Source organism: Magallana gigas, chromosome 2, assembly GCF_963853765.1.
Source record: "Magallana gigas chromosome 2, xbMagGiga1.1, whole genome shotgun sequence".
NCBI lineage: Eukaryota > Metazoa > Mollusca > Bivalvia > Ostreida > Ostreidae > Magallana > Magallana gigas.
Genome location: NC_088854.1, coordinates 19,186,309 through 19,203,999, shown reverse-complemented (window position 1 = coordinate 19,203,999; position 17,691 = coordinate 19,186,309). Strand labels below are relative to the sequence as shown.

At 36.3% G+C, this 17,691-nt stretch overlaps 1 protein-coding gene across 6 annotated transcripts in view; it reads right to left on the bottom strand.

Annotated features, from left to right (window-relative positions):
- Window positions 1–17,691, bottom strand: part of LOC105325625 (uncharacterized) — a 28,061-nt gene that overhangs the window by 9,510 nt on the left and 860 nt on the right. For 5 of the 6 annotated variants that reach the window (XM_066075388.1, XM_066075393.1, XM_066075394.1 and 2 more), the window contains exons 3-5: window positions 15,448–15,568; window positions 8,697–11,103; window positions 73–6,587 (exon numbers count right to left, since the gene is read on the bottom strand). In XM_066075388.1, the coding sequence (XP_065931460.1) occupies window positions 73–6,587; window positions 8,697–11,103; window positions 15,448–15,564 (9,039 nt within the window). In that variant the 5' untranslated portion in view covers window positions 15,565–15,568. The remainder of the gene's footprint in view (window positions 1–72; window positions 6,588–8,696; window positions 11,104–15,447; window positions 15,569–17,691) is intronic. The other variant, XM_066075392.1, reaches the window with a different exon arrangement.

The following is a 17,691-nucleotide window of genomic DNA, read 5'->3' as shown; positions in this document are numbered from 1 at the left end:
GTAATCCAGTAGAAAAATGTTCAGAAATACATAAATCAATGGCTACACAAAAATGAAACTGAAATAAAATACCTGACTACGTACCTGGCCTGCTGCAATATTTGGTACCACTGGATGAGGTGGACCCCGATAACCGGGTGCACTGACATGAGGTAATGAAGGTGGCAAAGGGGAAGATGGGGGAACCACTGCTGGTGATGAAATAGCAGACAGGATACTGGGCTGAGTGGGTACTTGTCCATAGACAACAGCTGCCCTTGGTGCTGCAGTGGGAGTGGGCTGAACCGGAGGCCTCAGTGAGGTATCCAGACCATATGGAATTCCCTGCTGTATTGGTTGTCCCTGAGTATTGTAGACTGGAGTATTTGGCACATTGTACACATGTGATGCTTGTGGCAGTGTTGGCTGCAATGGAGGGTATGCATCATGAGAATAGACTTGAGGTTGAGGAGGTGGTGGATATCCAGTGTTTGGATCTGAACTTGGATACTGAGGATATGTTGGATAGGCACTCATGGTATTTGCTTGGTTTGCGGGAAGAGGGTAATAATTGCCATATGCATCTTGGTAATATTCTGGCTTGGCAGGCTGCGTGGCTGTTTGCTGAGGCTGAGGTGTTGCTATAGATACTCCTGCTTCTGCTAACATTTTCTTTTTGGCTGCTAACTGGCTCTCCAACTTGAGCCATTCATCAGTGAGATTTCTCTTCTCTTTCTCTTCCCCCCTGTCGGACTTGCTCTGTCGTGACTTGTGTCTTGGTGATTGTTCCTCATCACTGCTATCTCTGCGTCGTCTCTCTTCTCTTTCATGTCTACTTCTCTTGCCTCGCTTGTCATAATTACGCCTTTCTCTGTCCCTACTTCTGCTTCGGGATCGACTTCTGCTCCTCTCTCTTGATCTTTCTCTAACCTTCTCTCTGTACCTCTCTCTTGATCTGCTCCTTTCTCTACTCCCTCTTCTTTCCCTTCTCCGGTGTCTATCATCCAACTCTCTATGCCTATCTTCATATTCCCTATCTCTATGTCTGTCCTCATATTCTCTGTCTCTTGATCGGTGTCTGTCCTCATGTTCCCTGTCCCTATCTCTATGCCGGTCCTCATAATCCCTATCTCTTGATCTGTGTATGTCCTCATGTTCCCCGTCTCTAGATCTGTGCCTGTCCTCATGTTCCCTATCTCTACGTCTGTCATCATATTCCCTATCTCTGTCTCTACGCTTTCTGTCCTTATCCCTACTGTCTCTATCTTTATGGTCTTTATCTTTGTCTCTTTCTCTATATTCTCTTTCCTTGCGGTCTCTCTCTCTATGATCTCTTTCTCTGTGTTTATCATAATCATCCTTTTCATGCTTGCTGCTTTTATATTCGTCATAGCTACTTCCCCTGGAATCCTTTTTTTCAGTCTTTTTCAAAAACTCATCAACCTTTTCTTCCAGACTTGGCGATTCAGGTTTAGGTTTCCTTACTTTTTCCAAGAACTCATCAAACTTTCTTTCCACAGTTGTTTTAGGCTTGTCTACTTTCTTTAGAAACTCATCCACTTTCTTATAATATTCCTGGTCATCATACCTCGAGTCCTCTGATTCTGAGGCACTTGATGTTGGATTAGTGGGGATTTCTGGTTTAGGATTATCCGACATCCACATGCTTGGATGAGGATCTTTCTTTAACAACAAACCAAAACCTGAGGAAGCTGGATTGGAGTGCTCAATGGTTTTTTCTGATACTAAAGGTGAGATTGGAATGTTGCGAAGTGACTCAAGGGGACCTCTGTGTCTATTTTGGTCTTCACTCTCCAACTCTGATTTCACTTCTCCATCCTCTGATGATTCACCAATCACAGGGTCCAAGTCTTTCCCTTTATTCATTATAATGGGGCCTATCTTTATCATTGGTGTTTTCTTGATGGGTAAACTGGATTCTGATCCATCCTTTGATTTCTCTGTACTTTTCTCACCAAAAGGAGTGTAAGAAATTCTCCCAAAAGCAATCTTTTTTTCTTTTGAGCTGTCTTTTTGTTTTGCACCGACTTTGGCCAACAAGGCTTGCTTGGACAATTCTATGGAAGATTTATAAGGTATTTCTATGGAAGAAGCCTTTTCAATCTCTTTTGGTGTGTTTTCTGCATGTTCATCACCTATATCACACAATTTACTTTTAGATTTTATGGCATCGTCTTCTTTACCAGCCCCTACATTTTGTTCAGTAGGTTCAACATTTTCACTTGAAGAGTCAAAAGGAGTGGCTTCTTTTTTGACTGAAGTATTTTGTTGATTTGAAAGAAATGTGCTTGGATTTTCAAATTTCCTAATTTTTATTGATTCAATTGACTCTGAAACCTTTGAATGCCTACTTGTTGATGGAATGACTTCTGATGGAAGACTAACACATTCAGGTATAGAAGTCACAGCTATTTCAACAGGTGCATTTCTAACTTTGTCCTTGCTTGGAAGAACAAATGCCTCTTCTGCTGGCATTGGAACATCAGATGGATTAACCTTTGTAACTGGAGGTATAGGAATATCTGAGGGAAGAGGAGGTTGCTCAGCTGTAGGAGGTAAGATGGATGATGTTTTAATGCCTTCTTTTGATGTGCTTCTCTCAGGAGGTGGAGGCGGCAATGGAATATCTGTGGGTAAAACTGGAAGTGATGTAGATTGGGGCATAGGAATATCTGGGGGTGGACAGGAAATAGGGATTGGTGGAGCATAGTGTACAGGTAGACTGGATGAAACATTCAATGGTATTGGAATATGTGTTGGTGTGTGTGCAAATGATGGGACAATTGGCTGAGGTGGAGGAATAGAAAAATTGGGTATTTGTGGAGGGTTAGGTGGAGGCAGTGGAATATCCATTGGTGGAGGGACATAGAGAGATGGAGGATGCTTTCTTTCAGTGGAGGATGCACTTTTCTTGAGAGGCATTCCAAAATCAGGAATCGTGGTCTCTTTGGAAATGTCCTGGGACAATTTAGGGAATGTTGTCATAGGTGGAGGGGCTGGAGCAGAACTTTGTGGGAAATTGTCATTTTCCTGAAAGATAATGGCATCCTGGCTGTTTGAATTGGAATCGCATTCCATGTCAACAGTTTCAATGTTGTCCTCTCCACTTGGAATATCTGAGGAAATATTTTTATCTTCCTCCACACTGGCCATTAATTTGTTGTCTACGATTTCCTTTGCTTTTCTCAAAGCTGTCTGAAAAATGTCATCGATCATAACAGGTTTCTTTCCTTCTCTTAAAACTGACATCCTTTCACTGGATTCTGCAGACTCCAAGACACCTGGCTTAGACAACAGTGGATAAGTAACAACTGAAGGTACATCAGGTTTTACAGTCATCTTTGTATCTTTCAGTTCAGAGCTTTCTGTATCATCTGACTTTGCCATGTCATCTTGTTTTGCAGTGAACCCTACATCAGGATCATCTTTGCCAAGAATTAATTTAGGTTTTGTCTTTGAATCTTCATCGCCATCATCCCACTTTACTTTACTAATCACATTCATAACATTAGAAAGAGCAAATTTAATTGGAGTCTTTTTACTGCCTTTCTCTATTCTGATTGGCTCCAAAGTGACACTAAGTTTGGGTAGTGTGCTCGGGTCAGGAGACATGTCAATGGGGCCTGATTCAGTTTTCTTTTCTGACATTGATATCTCGCTAGTATCAGCAACGTCACCAACATTACTAAATCTGCTTTTCCTTTTTCTTTTGGCTGGGTTTTCTACAGGTGTTTCTTGGTTCTCCTTTACAACCTCTGCATTCAACTTCTCTGTCTCACTTCCACTCTGAATGAGTTCTGTCTGGGAATTTTCACTCTCTGCTGAGTCCTCTGCAGGGTTTGATGCCTTTGAATGTCTGCGAGTTGTCCTTTTAAATGAATCATTTGATTCACTTTCAGAATCTTTTTCAGTGGAGTTGAATGATCTTCTTGACCTTCGTCTTGGTTGGTACCCTTCAAGGTCAAACGTACCTTTGACCATATCTATATTGAGCTTCTTCAGTTCTCTTTTGATTTTTTCCTCATTAGCAACAGACTTTTGCGGCTGCTCTAGGTCATCTGGTTCCTTGATTTCGGATGCATATGCAGAGTCTGTAACTTTTTCTGTAATGGATAATGCCTGATTGTCAGCTTTCACTTCTTTATCAGATTCTACTTGTATCTTTGGTGCACTAGGCTTTGTATCATCTTCTAACTCTGACTGTCCATCACCTTTTACCACAGTTTGCTTTTCTGGGATTGCACTAGACAAAGAGTCCTTTCCAACAATAACAGGCTCCTCACCGGGCATGGGGATGGATGATAGATCAGTTATAATAGGCATCGGTTCCTCTGGTTTCTTTTCTTCCAGACGGGATGATGATTCTTTGACTTTCTCATAGATAAGCTCTTGTCCTGGCAGAGGAATGGCACACACATCCACTGTGATTGTCTTGTGTTTTGTAGATGCACTTTGCTCCTTTGAAGTTTGTCGAGATTCCTCATCACTATTTGACATTTTAGACCTCCCTGACTTTTTACCCCCTGAACTTTCAGGATCTCTCTTTATGTGATCTTCTGTTCTATTGTCTTCAATTTGCTCATTACTCTTGGACTCTGAGGTGTTTTCTTTTATTACATCCACTGAATTCTCACCAATATCCATACTCTCTGTGCTAATATTGAAAGATGAATTGGAGGTTTCTATCTCATCCTTTTCTCTCCTTCTCTTTTCCTTAGCTAGCTTCTTAGCCTTTTTCTTGGCTTTCTTTGCAGCTTTCCTGGCTTTCTTGGAAAGCTTCTGGTCACTAGAGTCAACAGATCTGCTCCTAGATCTTGAGAGTCTTTGTTCAGGGGACTTTTCCACTGAGAGAGTAGAGGTTATAGAAGGTGGTGGTGTTGCTACTAGAGGCTCTGTCAATCTTCCTTCTATAGATTTCTCCTTCTGAGTCAAACTTTCAGTTGTTTCTGACACAGCTTTCTCGATGGAATTCTCCAGCTTATTACTGAGAGATGGCAGCTCTCTTTTTATTGGCTTACTTATATTCATTTTAAAAGATATCGGAGGTCTAGACTCTTTAGAAAGGTCAGGAGATTCTTCTCTCAGATTTCGTTCCTCTGGCACTGAATCTTGACCTCTCTTTGGAGAACTCTGTGGAGATTTGTCTTTGGTTTTGTTAGATTTTTGCCCACCCCTATCTGACTGGTATGGTGATAATGAACCTTGATTATGAGTCTTCTTTCTTGAGGAGGATCGTTTACTTGATTCTGGTGAAGATGAATTTCTTCTTCTTCTATATGGTGACACAGAGCTGTTTCTGCTATAACTTGGGGATCCCTTTCTCCCTCTTCTTTGAGATAAAGGTGATTCTGATTGTCTCTCAAAGGATTTTTTAGTTCTCTCTGATTTGGAATTAAGTAAAGATGGACTACGGGACCTATCAGGGGAGTGTTTATGCTTTTTCTTCTTTCTCTCTGATTTCTTATATTTTGGAGAAATAGATCTGTCTTTGTAATTATGTTTTCGTGAGGAATCCACAGACCTACTTCTTGATCGACTGGATGAGTATGAATCACTACGCTTCTTCTTACTTTTCTGTTTATCAGTTCTCTCTACTGATCTAGATCTGCTGTGTGGTGACTGTTTACTGTATTTTGGTGACAATGATTTTCTCCTGTGCCTTGAAGATGACATTTTTTTGGAATATTTTGCTTCTATTGAATCGTTTGATCCACTTCTTGACCTACTTTTTGATTTTGAGTGTTTGGTCGAATGTCGCTTTGAAGATTTCGTCTTTCTCCCACGGTCTTCATCCGAATCAACAGACCTGCTTCTGGATCTATTCCTAGATGACTTTGATGCAGTTTTTTCTTTCCTTAAATAACTATCTTTGGACGAAGATCTGCTTCTTGACCTACTTTTGTATTTGGATGATGACCTAGATTTTACATTAGATTTCCTGTATGTCTCTCTCGTAGATTCCCATGATGGACTGTGGGATTTGGAGCGTGACCTATGTTTCCTTGGTGATACAGATTGTTTTCGTGATCTGCCATCCAAAGACCTGCTTCTTGATCTTGAGTTAGAGAACTTTCTGTGTTTACCAGAACTTTTCTTATCACTTTTTAAACTGTTATTATGTTTACTATCAACTGAAGCAGGTGACCTACTTCTGGAGTGGTATGATTGCGTAGAGTCCTTCACCACTGGTACAATATCGTCATCACTGTCCCATGAAAAACTGTCTTTCACTTTTGGACTAGCCACTCCAAAATTTTCTTTAGTCCTTTCATTTTTGCCCTTGTCAGGTGACAAAGAGGCCAATCTGTGAGCATGTTTAGATTTTTTCTTGGATTTCTTTGACTTTCTGTTTGACTTGTCTTCATTTTCACTCTCTTTGTTTGATTGCTCCTCTAACACTAGCTTGGTGCCTGCTTGAGCACTGAACACTAAGGCCAAGTCTTTGGCCCCACTGCTTTGGTTGTCCTGCTCTGGGAGACTTGGACTGGGGGTGTCGGTCGGTCTACTGGGGGAGTAGTCCTCAGTTGGATGACTCGGGGAATATTCCATTCCTGTGGGCTTTTTTGGCAAGTTCATCTCAGATTCACCTGAAATTGAGTAAATATTTTAATCATCATTTACATGCTATAAAAATTGTTCATCTGTCTCCAATAATTCATACATGTATTATCAGCTGTATAGAAAAATTTTCCTACACTTAACAGCAAAAGATTTCTTCACAAGTCAAGAAAAAATGGAAAGCATTTTAACCAGTTTGTGTGTGTGAGCAGTGACAAAGTAAAATTAATTGGCAATGCCTTTTAGTTTTTTCCATTTTCTCTAGGGTACTTTTACCTACATTTAAAATACTAGTATGATATTTGTATCAATAGATAGTTCTTGTTAATACATTGTGGCTCTAATATTCATAAATTCCAGTATTCAGCAAATGCAGTGACATATGTTGTTTTATACTTCTACAGTATGACAGCAGAAATCTGTCTTAAGTTATATGATTTTCAAGTTATGATAAACATACCAATATTCAAGCTTGAGTTTCAGATATATTGGCTAATAACATTAAAACCTATCTCTGTAAAGATGTTAAAAATAATGATTATCCCTGTTTCTAAACAATCGCATCAAATTCATAAAATGTCAAGGGAGATAAAAACAATACAAATAAAATTTTTCATGAACAAAGCACAGACTATAAACTTGAGGCGATTTATATTGTACTGATCTAGTGAGTGGATCAAAGGGTCTGATTATAATGAGACTGATGTGTGTATATACAGCCTATAAGTTATTCTCTCCTGTGACTGTGAACCAATAGCAGCAACTCTCTGAATATAGATCAGCTACCTAGATAGGAATCTCATAGTGAATTAATGTTGAATCTATCAATGAGTGAGAATGCATGGCTCTAAGCAACCAAAGTCAACTGTTGGGAGATAACATCTCCATTATGATCCACAACTTCACCACTTCCTAAACCAGTGTGTTATTGATTTTTCTCCCCTTCTCTCTTTTGTAGGCCAGTAATTTGGATGGATTCTGTTGTTCAGTGATTAAATAATTGATTGATAAAATAGGCTGACCAAAATTAACTAATCATAAACCTATTTCACATATGTTACTGGCAAATGAATGATGTTCATTGTCACAAATGAGCATAAAATCAATGTTAATTCGTCAACACATGTAGGGCTCCAGGATGGAAATACAGATGCTGGTTATCTCAAGATTTCATTACATAAAGTAAAATGTTCATTATACACAAAATATATACTGTGGTTAACAAGCTACTGAATTTTTATTTCTAGTTTTAGTACCAGTATATGTTTAATATATGCATTTATTAGAATTAAGTGTATTCTGTATCTAACAGAGAGATTTTAAGATCCAACAATGGGACCCAGATGATGGGCATACCAATTATATATAATTAATCATGTCAAATCTCCTGTATAATAGATGAAATGTATTTTTTCAGAGGTATAAAAACAATGAAAACACTCCTTTATTGTTTCGTTCTGCATTATACAATGAAAAAATTTATCTTTGAATGGTGCATTTTCTACCAGTATACATTTTATAAAAAAAATTCAGCCTTTGTACACTGAAGCAATTCAAACACATGCGTCATTTAAAAGGCCTAGATCCTTCAATAAACCTATTATTTAAATAAGGATAATTTTAAAAAACAAAAAAACTATAATTATGTTCCAGACACAGATCCTTAAAAAATTGAGGATGAAATATATCAAATTGTCATCATTTTTTTTCTTTCTAAATTCCCAATATGTTGCAGTAGAAACATGTTACAAATTGAGCCCAGAACTCAGTGCTGTGCACAGCCTACAACTTAAGTTCAAGTGCATTAAGAACCCTGTCTCATTCAAATATATATTAATCACCCACAGAATTCACTTTATTGGCCTTTTGCATCCTTTATACACAAGTCATTTATGCCTCTTAAAATTTCAGGTCAACATTACAAAACCAACATTAAAAGTTATGTTTTTCGTTTCAATTTAATTAATGTACAAAACCCTTTGGAATGCTTTATATGATGAACAAGGTTTAAGAATATTCATTTATACCAGTACATACATTTGCGAAATATATATGACAGTGAAATTCAACACTATAGATGGCAGTGAAATTCAGCACTATTAAGGCATGTTCATGAGTTACCTGTGTATTTGTATTACCTGAAGTAGTGGATAATTTTGGCGATTCTGTAGGGTTGTCTGGGTTGTAAGCTTCAGTATCTGTTGTCACTAACGCAGCAGTAGGCCCGTCATCTGAGATGGTGGGGTTTGATGAAAGTACTGTCTCTGCCTTCGTCTCTGACCATCTGGATTTCTTTTTTTTCTCAGTTTGTACTTGCTCTCCATCCTTGGACTTGTTTATTGTGATAATTTTGACACTGTGAATTTTGGAAGAAGTTAATGATGGACTAGAATGATCACTACATGTGCTTTGTGAAAATGTTTGTGCATTTTGAGGCAGTATTTCAGACTGTTGCTTATCTTCAATTTCTGTCCCTGATAAAGTTGATGCTTGTGAAATACTAGTATCACAGTTGTTCAATTCTGTTTCCATACTTTTCTCCTCTTGATCACTTGCACCCTTAGTCCTTTCTTCACTTTTTCGTTCAATCTTTTTGTCATCAGTCAATTGTTCACTACCTAGGTTTGCTTTGGGACTAGAGAATGTGTCTGATATATCCATTTCTTTTTCCACACTTTCACTCTTGTCTTTATGGCTTCTCTTGGAGTCTTGTTCCTCCTTTCTCTGAGTTTCTCTTTCTACCTCTCGCTGCTTTCGTCTCTCCTCCCTCTTTTTTTGTTCTTGATAACGAAGGTAAGAATCCCTTTGTTTTGGAGTCATTGTTTCCATCAGTAGTTCCTCCTTGTCTTTATCTGATGGCTTGTACAACTCCCTTGCACCTCCCTTCTGCTTGGACGCGTCTTCTACTTCACTTTTTTCTGGCTTTTGTAAAGCATTTCCCTTTTTCGGACCTGTTACTCCTTGCTTGACACTAAACTGAATTTTCCCTGCATCCTGTTTCAACTGTTTCAACAGAAACTTTGAGCCTGTTTTTAGAAACACCTTAGGTTTTGTTCCTTCAGTCCCTGTTTCAGTTACTTCCCCTGATTCAGCTGTTTCAGATGCTTTCTTTTTCATTGCTATTTTTTCAAGCAGCATTTGTGCTGTTGTTTTCACTGGTACTTTTTCTTGTGCATTGTCTTTACTATGATTGTCATCATGTTTTTCTGATTCAAGGTCTTTATCATCGAAGGTATCATTTTTCGAATCACTTTCTGCACCAGCATTGTCAAAACTGTTAACCTCTCCAGTTTCTGGTTTTGAATCAACCACCATGTGGTCAGATTGTTTATTATCACAGATTTCTTCTTTTTTCTCTGCCTCTAAGATTTCAGCAGTTGGTGACATCCCCACTACAGGCGTAGTCTCAACTACTAGTGACATTTCTCCAGATGGCATAACACACTCCGAAACATTTTTTACTTCCTCAGGTTCAGCTGGCGATAAGGCTGGTACATCCATATCAACTAAAGTTTTTTCCTTGCGAAAAGATAAATTTGTACTAGAGTCAGTTTTCTCCTGTGGAATTTGATCAGATGATATGTTTGCTGAAGAGGAGGGTGGCATGGGTATATCTGATGGTGGCAATGGAATATCAGAGGCTGATGGTTGTGGCTGAGATTGTGGGAGTGGTATAGAGGAGGGTAGAGGGGGTTCTGAGGGGGGAGGTGGTATTGGAATACTGGGTAATTGCTGACTAGGTGTCACAACTAGTGGAGTTTCTGGTTGATTTATGAATGGTAATGCTAGTGGTTCTACTGGTAGTGGTGGAGGGAGCGAGTTGTGCGGATTAGGATCAACTGGTTGTGGATATGGCATAGCCATTTGGTCATTTTGGTATCCCCAAGAAGACTGATCCCAACTTGAAGGGTCCGGGGGCACGAAACTTGACCCTGGGCCTTGAGGATTCATCAGTGGGGGTCCACTGTAAGGTGGTGGTGGTCCACCCACGCCATAGTATTGTGAATAGTCATAGCTATTATAAGATGGATCATATTGTCCTTGGTATCCTGAGTGAAACTGAGGTGGTGGCGGTGGTCCTGATGGGGGTCCAAAAGGTCCTGGAGGACCAGGAAACAGTGGAGGTCCTCCTCGTCTGTATCCTCTTCTCCCCCTCCATCTACCTCTGAATGGGGCTCTACCTCGACCCCTGAATCCACCCCTATTTGGAGGAATACTACTCTCTCCCACTGACTGCCCAAGACCAATTTCCTCTTGAGCTACCTCTACTGGAGTTTCATTGTTCAAGTCTATAGATGGATTTTCCGCCGGACCTGGTTGAACTGGTGGAAATCCCAAAGCTCCGGATTCTATGAGACTAGCTGGAGGGAAGCCCAGGGCTCCTGACTCTATTTCCTGAATGCTGTGGTTGGAGAGAGCAGTGTCTGTCAAAGGGATATGCTCATTTTCCTCACCCCCCTCAAACTCCACAGCATTTTTCTTCTTTTTTTTCTTTTTCTTCTTTTTGGGTTTTGTTTCTGGGAGAAGAATTATTTCAGGCATACTCTGCAAAAAAAACCAAACCCTAATGTAAATCTATGTACAAACAAACAAATATACAGTAATATGCCATAAAATATTTAAATACGGAACATATAATTTATAAATACATGTATCATGAATCAGGGTTGGCCGGGAAATACCAGTGCTGGGAATTACCGGTGGTAAATACGAATTACAGTCAAGTCGTACCCAACCCGACTCGCACCCAAACCAACTCGTACCCAAATATTTGAGTACGACTTCACTAGTCAACTCGTACCCACGGGGAAAAAATATATTTATACTAGGAAAATAAAATGAATGGCTTTTATTCGTATATGTTGTTATGTTTTGTATATTATCGATAACATTAATATGCGAATTGTATAACAAATTTAAAAGAATTTGTTATAAAAATCTGGTATACTATAGTTATGTACTTGAATGCGGACGGATCATGAATGGTTATGAGCAGGTTAACTGTCATCAATAAAAATTAAAATTAATTGCTTTATGTGATTCCGTTCAACCGATCAACCAATGAGTTTGTCAGCACAAAATAAACATGCTGCTCATAATTAAGAAGAAACACACATTTTCATCACTTTTGGTAGATCAACATGGTTTGAAAGAGGTGTGTTTCCTGCAAGAAAACGGTAAGTAAATCACTATATTAGATATTGTTTTATAATTAAAACATATTTTTTGAGTAATCAAATGGATTAGGCAACAGGCAAAGTTAATTTAAAGTTAAATAAAACATAAATAAAAAACATAACATATGAATGAAAACTATTGTATTTTATTTTCCTAGTATAAATATATTTTTCCCGTGGGTACGAGTTGACAAGTGAAGTCGTACTCAAATATTTGGGTACGAGTTTGTTTGGGTGCGAGTCGGGTTGGGTACGACTTAACTTGATTCCGTAAATACCGGTATTTCCCGTCACGGTCAATACTACTGTTTTTCACTAATGTGGGAAATACTGGGAAATACTGGGAAATACAAATTTATAATCTTTATTTCTTTAATTTTTTTCAATGCAAAATGTATGTTTATGATAAAAGATATTAACAATAAGCATCAAAAACCAATTTATCCTACTTTCCCATTTCACTGCCAGTTTATGAATCTTAAATTCACCAATCACCTATTCTCAAAGACTTCTATAGCTGCTAAAGTACAAATTTTAGTCCAGCTTTTTGAACCTCAAGTTTTCTGTTTTACAGATTTATAATTCAAAGTACAAAATAAACTGTTATAATTACTGTAGGTGTTACAAGTAACAATTAAATAATCACACATGTTGTTATAATAAATGACACTTGACAGTTTTGTGCTCCTGTTTAGGGGAGATATATACTATGAGTGGGGCTGATTGGCTTCTTCTTAGGTGTGTTGCATACTGAGGTAGTGACACAGTCACACTTTATTTTTCACAATTTTCTTGCACCATTTTCACATTCACCAAATAACCAGAAAATGGAACTTTTGATATCATGTTTATGATAACTGTATAGATTCACCTATACCTGACTAGTCTTAAAAACAAAATAACAATGTTGTCAATGAATGAACCATGTTTGGAGTATTCATAAGAAGATAACCAATGCATTACTGGGCAGTCAAAACTTGTTAAAATCAAAGAACATTTATAAAATATCAAAAAGCTGACAAGGTGTACTATTGTCTACATCCCTACAGATTTGATTAAGACTAATGTCTAAGTATGAAGTACTATAATTTGTAGTTGTACTTTATTTCCCAGTATTTCCCGGGAAATACCAGTAATTCCCGGGAATTACCAGTATTTCCCACCGTCCTGGGAAATATGAGTATTTCCCGCTTTTTTGCCAACCCTGTCATGAATATATTTATTCTTTTACAGGCTGTTCTTTTCAAAATAGGAAATATTTCTCATTTCATGCTCTTTCTTATCTTCAATTCTCATATATTACACAAGTCCTGAAAATACAAAATATGCTTGTACAATTTTATTATTTCATAAGAATTACTTTCTAATGATGAGAACAAAAATTATCAATAACACATGGCCGGAATAAGACAGATTTATGTCCTGTAGAGATAAGCTTTTCCATCATTTCCATGTGGAAAATAAATGTTTAATCCACCACGAAGTACGTTTGAATCAAGCAACTATTTTTTTTATTCCTAAATTACAAATGCAGTAAAATTCATGGTTAGGAACACTCAAAGAAATTCATCCTCTTTTTTTCTCGCAGACATTAAAATGCACTTACCGGTATATAAATTTAATGTAGCATATAAGAAAACGCAATAAGAAGCCGGACTGAGATGTTTGAAACTGATCTGAAAACAACCCAACAAATTTTTTTTTTTTATAAAATGAACCACTGTGGAAACCTTCCAATGAGGGAATAAATAAAGATCATCCAAAAAGAAATTCATCTGGACTATTAATGGACATAATTCTGGGGCAGCAGTCATATGGTATATACTGTTCTCATGTTGACAAATGCATTAGAAATTTAGATACCTACTATTTTCTAGTTGACTATATAGTATATACTTAAATCTTTTGGGTTATTTATTTCAATAGATAACTTTTGTTCAATCTTAAGCTTTGTTTGATATCATTTCTTCTCCATGTATAAATTACCAGATTACCGGTATTTATGTTAATAAAGTATCTAAACTTAAATATTCAACATGCAGTCAAGTTTAACAGAGTAGAGTTACCAGGTAATCAAAATATTTTACAATTATTATGAATGGCTATCCTGTTAACTTTCCTACTGATTATGTCTATTCATCAAGACCAGAGTCTGCACATTTACATCTCAAGAGATGGAGGAGGACATGGAATTTTCCCTCCAGGGACGGTCCAGCTTTGTTATTGAATTTTTTATTGAATTTTGAATCTTATGGGAAGGTCAATCAAAAATTCCTGGTCATGCATTAATAAAATATGCATATTGTTGGCTAAGATCAAATTTCTTACTCTATTCATGTATTATAAGATACTTCTATAGAGCTTAGACAGTCTTAACATGCTATAACAGAAAGAAGAAACATTTGTTTCCAGAACATTCTGTGAATTCCATACACATGTTCTATAATGAAGTCATATTCATTTGACCTAATTTTTTTCTAACTGCAAAAATTTACAGCAATATATCATCTGTTTGAATGTTTTGATGCATGTAACATAATTTAAGTAAAATTACCAGTTGTGGTAGCAATTTCTCAATGGTAATTAAACTTTAATATTATTCTCGGACCGTTTTGTTTTTGTTTCCACAATGGTACATGTGTAATCATTGGATTTTCAAAAATATTTTTTTAAGGTACAAATCTGACTGTCGTATTCCTGAATTATTCTGAGGGTGTGTGAAATAAACATGTCTCTCTGTTTCTTAAGAAATACACTTGACTCATTTTTTTTTTATCCACATTCCATATCTAATCTTGATCTTTCCGAAGTTGCCTTCCATACTATTACTAGAATTTCTCTAAAGTTGCTTTGAAAAGGTACATATATAATTTTGATCAGTGGAATGAAATGATTGTCAAGTACATCCTGATCCCTTTTCACACAATTTTTTTTTCAATACTTCAAATATGCATCTAATGATTGTAAAATTTATCAGAAACCTCCACTTCTACTTTCTCTTTGCAAAAAATAAGACTTCATGCCCAGTTTATTTTTCTTCTACATTCATATGTGCTTTGATTTTATAACTGTGTGTATAAGTGTTCACTATGTGTTTTATTTTTTTAAGCAATAAGAATTTCTGGGATTATTTTTATTAAAAGGAGAGATTTGTCATTGATGGTTTTCCCTTGTCTGCCGTGTTCTGCCATTCTACTGGCAGTGTAGACTAAGTGGCATGCCGTCTTTGTTGTAAAACTAGGTCACCAAGTAAACACGCCACACTGGTGTTCAGCTAGGGTTTAATGTACACAGGTTGTTTTGTACAGATAAACAGGCCTGGAGTTGTCTACAGCTCTATTATATATCTATCTCTTATATTTATGAGGAAAAATCTAAATCAAAATTGAGATTATATTTTAAAAGTTTGATGACCAGTGTTTAATACAATGTATATTATGTATGCGATTCAATAATTATTTACACATGGCTGCCACGTGCAACATTTTGAAGGCTATTTGAGGGGTGTTGGCAAGGAAAAAAGCACTGATGAAAATAATATTATTTCAGCTGATTTCACATTTATATACATGTATGACTAATAAAATAACTAAAAAAATATTTCTTAATTTACTGATTCAAAGATATAATTTTTTTTTCAAGCAAAAGGGACATCACACATGTAGATTCATTACCAATTTTTTAAAGATGGACTTGACATAAAATATCTCACCTGTGAATCCTGGCTTTCACCCCCACACAATTGTTGGAGGCGTTTCTGGATGTCTGTAATCTCGGGTGCCACCGGGGCAGGATAGGAACTTTCTCCTGTTGTTTCTTCACTTTCCATAATCCTACAACATGAAAATGTGTATCTTTATGCTCAGAACATATGATAATTCCTACAATTAGAATCATCTTGACACACTTTTACAAACAATAATGGAGATAGAATCTCAAGTTTTAATAAGATTGGATTAATGAAGGTATAGATCTGTATTTAACATCATTATCACACTGCTTTAACATCAGTATCATTGGGCAATTCTTGTCAATGTCAGGCTACAAAAGGTCTCTGACTCCAAACTACAATCATAGGAAATGAGTCGTCCCTATTGATTTATTATGTTGTGAACAAGCAGTTACCATGGATACAAATGGTTAGTGCAATGTTAAAGTGAGGCTACAGATAAGACAACAAAATGGTGTTTGCTATCTTCCTATGATTAATATTGTCATATGTACATATATGATGTGATTGCTCATCTTCTTACTTTTACAGGACACATGATAATACTCTTTTACGCTAATTGCATCATAAATAGTATCTTAGTGTAGAACAGACAACAATAAAGTCACAATCTATTGTCTTCCTTCGTCAAACTGACCCAAGCTTTACATCAAAATCAACATTTTTGAATGATTATGCATCATTTCTGTATTTTGTGTAATCTGAAACTAGAGTCAATTTGATTTTTAAAATGAAGAAAAAAAACATCAGAAATAAAAAAATTCTTAGGAAAAACAAAATCTTCTTAAAGGACATCTGTGGACACCTGTTCAATTTTTTTTTATGCTGTCATATAATTTGTACAATATAACATAAACATGGTGGGTCTGTTAATATTCTTAACAAAACAATTTGGTATGTGTCTTGTTTACAAACTAGATTCAAATCATATAAGTAAAAAATAACATTTTTAACCAATATTTGATTAATTTCATATATACATGTACAAATAAACGTATAAACCAAATTTGTGTTTAACGTAACTTGATTTATGGTTAAGGATTTTCCACTAACACGATGCATACAGGGAATTGAACACTGTTCTGTCAGCTCATCGCCCAGTCATGTACTGGTAAGCTCGTGTTAACTGGAGCAAATCTGGCCACTCCTGACAGAGGCACTGACTGCTACCAAAACTTTTTAAACATGGGTTTGAAATTTCTCATGTGGAGCTCCCTCCTTCCCCCTCACTTTGATAATAAATTTTAATTCAATATAAAAAAAAATTACACTAAATTAGCCCCTCTTAACTGACTGGGGAGGGGAAAGAGGAGGAGGTATGACAAGTGACATGTTGATTTTGACAAAAAATTATGTTTCCTTTCATTCCTGTTGAAAATTTCAGGTGTAGACAGATTTATAACCAATTGCCAGATAGTGGTCCTGGTACATGTAGCAATCAACACCGCTGTGAAAAACTACAATGAGTCTGAATTAATTACCAATCAGATCTTAAAGCAAATTAAAATCTTGAAAAAAAATTATGACTTACAAATACAGAACATGTGTAAAAAATATATCGTATTTTATCATTCTGGCATGATAATTTTTTTTTATATATAAATGGGCATAAAATTACCAAAAATATCAAAAACTGTGAAGCCAAAAATTTTCATGATACATGGGCAGAATGGAAAATGAAGAAGTCTTTTGAAACTGTAAAAGTATATAATAAATAATTTATTCTGGCAATTTTGATCTAATTATTGAGTGCACGTTTTTTGTACATGAAAATAAATTACAAATTGAAAAAATATTCTGTCATTGCACTGGTAATTAAAATCAAAACATTGTAAGTTTAATGTTTATGATGTTCTTTCATCTCACATATTTTTCGTTTAACCCAACGAACTGAGTAACTGTTCTGGGTATTTTTTTTTTTCTCTGACTCAATAAAAAAAACAATCTAATAATTTTTTTAACACAAGTTAAGAAATAAAACTCTAGTAACAGACATATCATTAAAAATTGTCTTCAACTGAAATTTTTGAAGATTTTTAGACAATAAAGTAGGATGCAGTAATGGTTTTAAAGGCAAGTGTTAAAATTTGGCATGTCAAGGAAGAATCATTGTACAAAAATTGAATTTCATTTATAATAACTAGTATCTTCAAGATGACATTAAAAGAAGATAAATTATGTTTGTAGAGGCGTTAAAAAAATATAACTAAAGTAGAACCACTATCA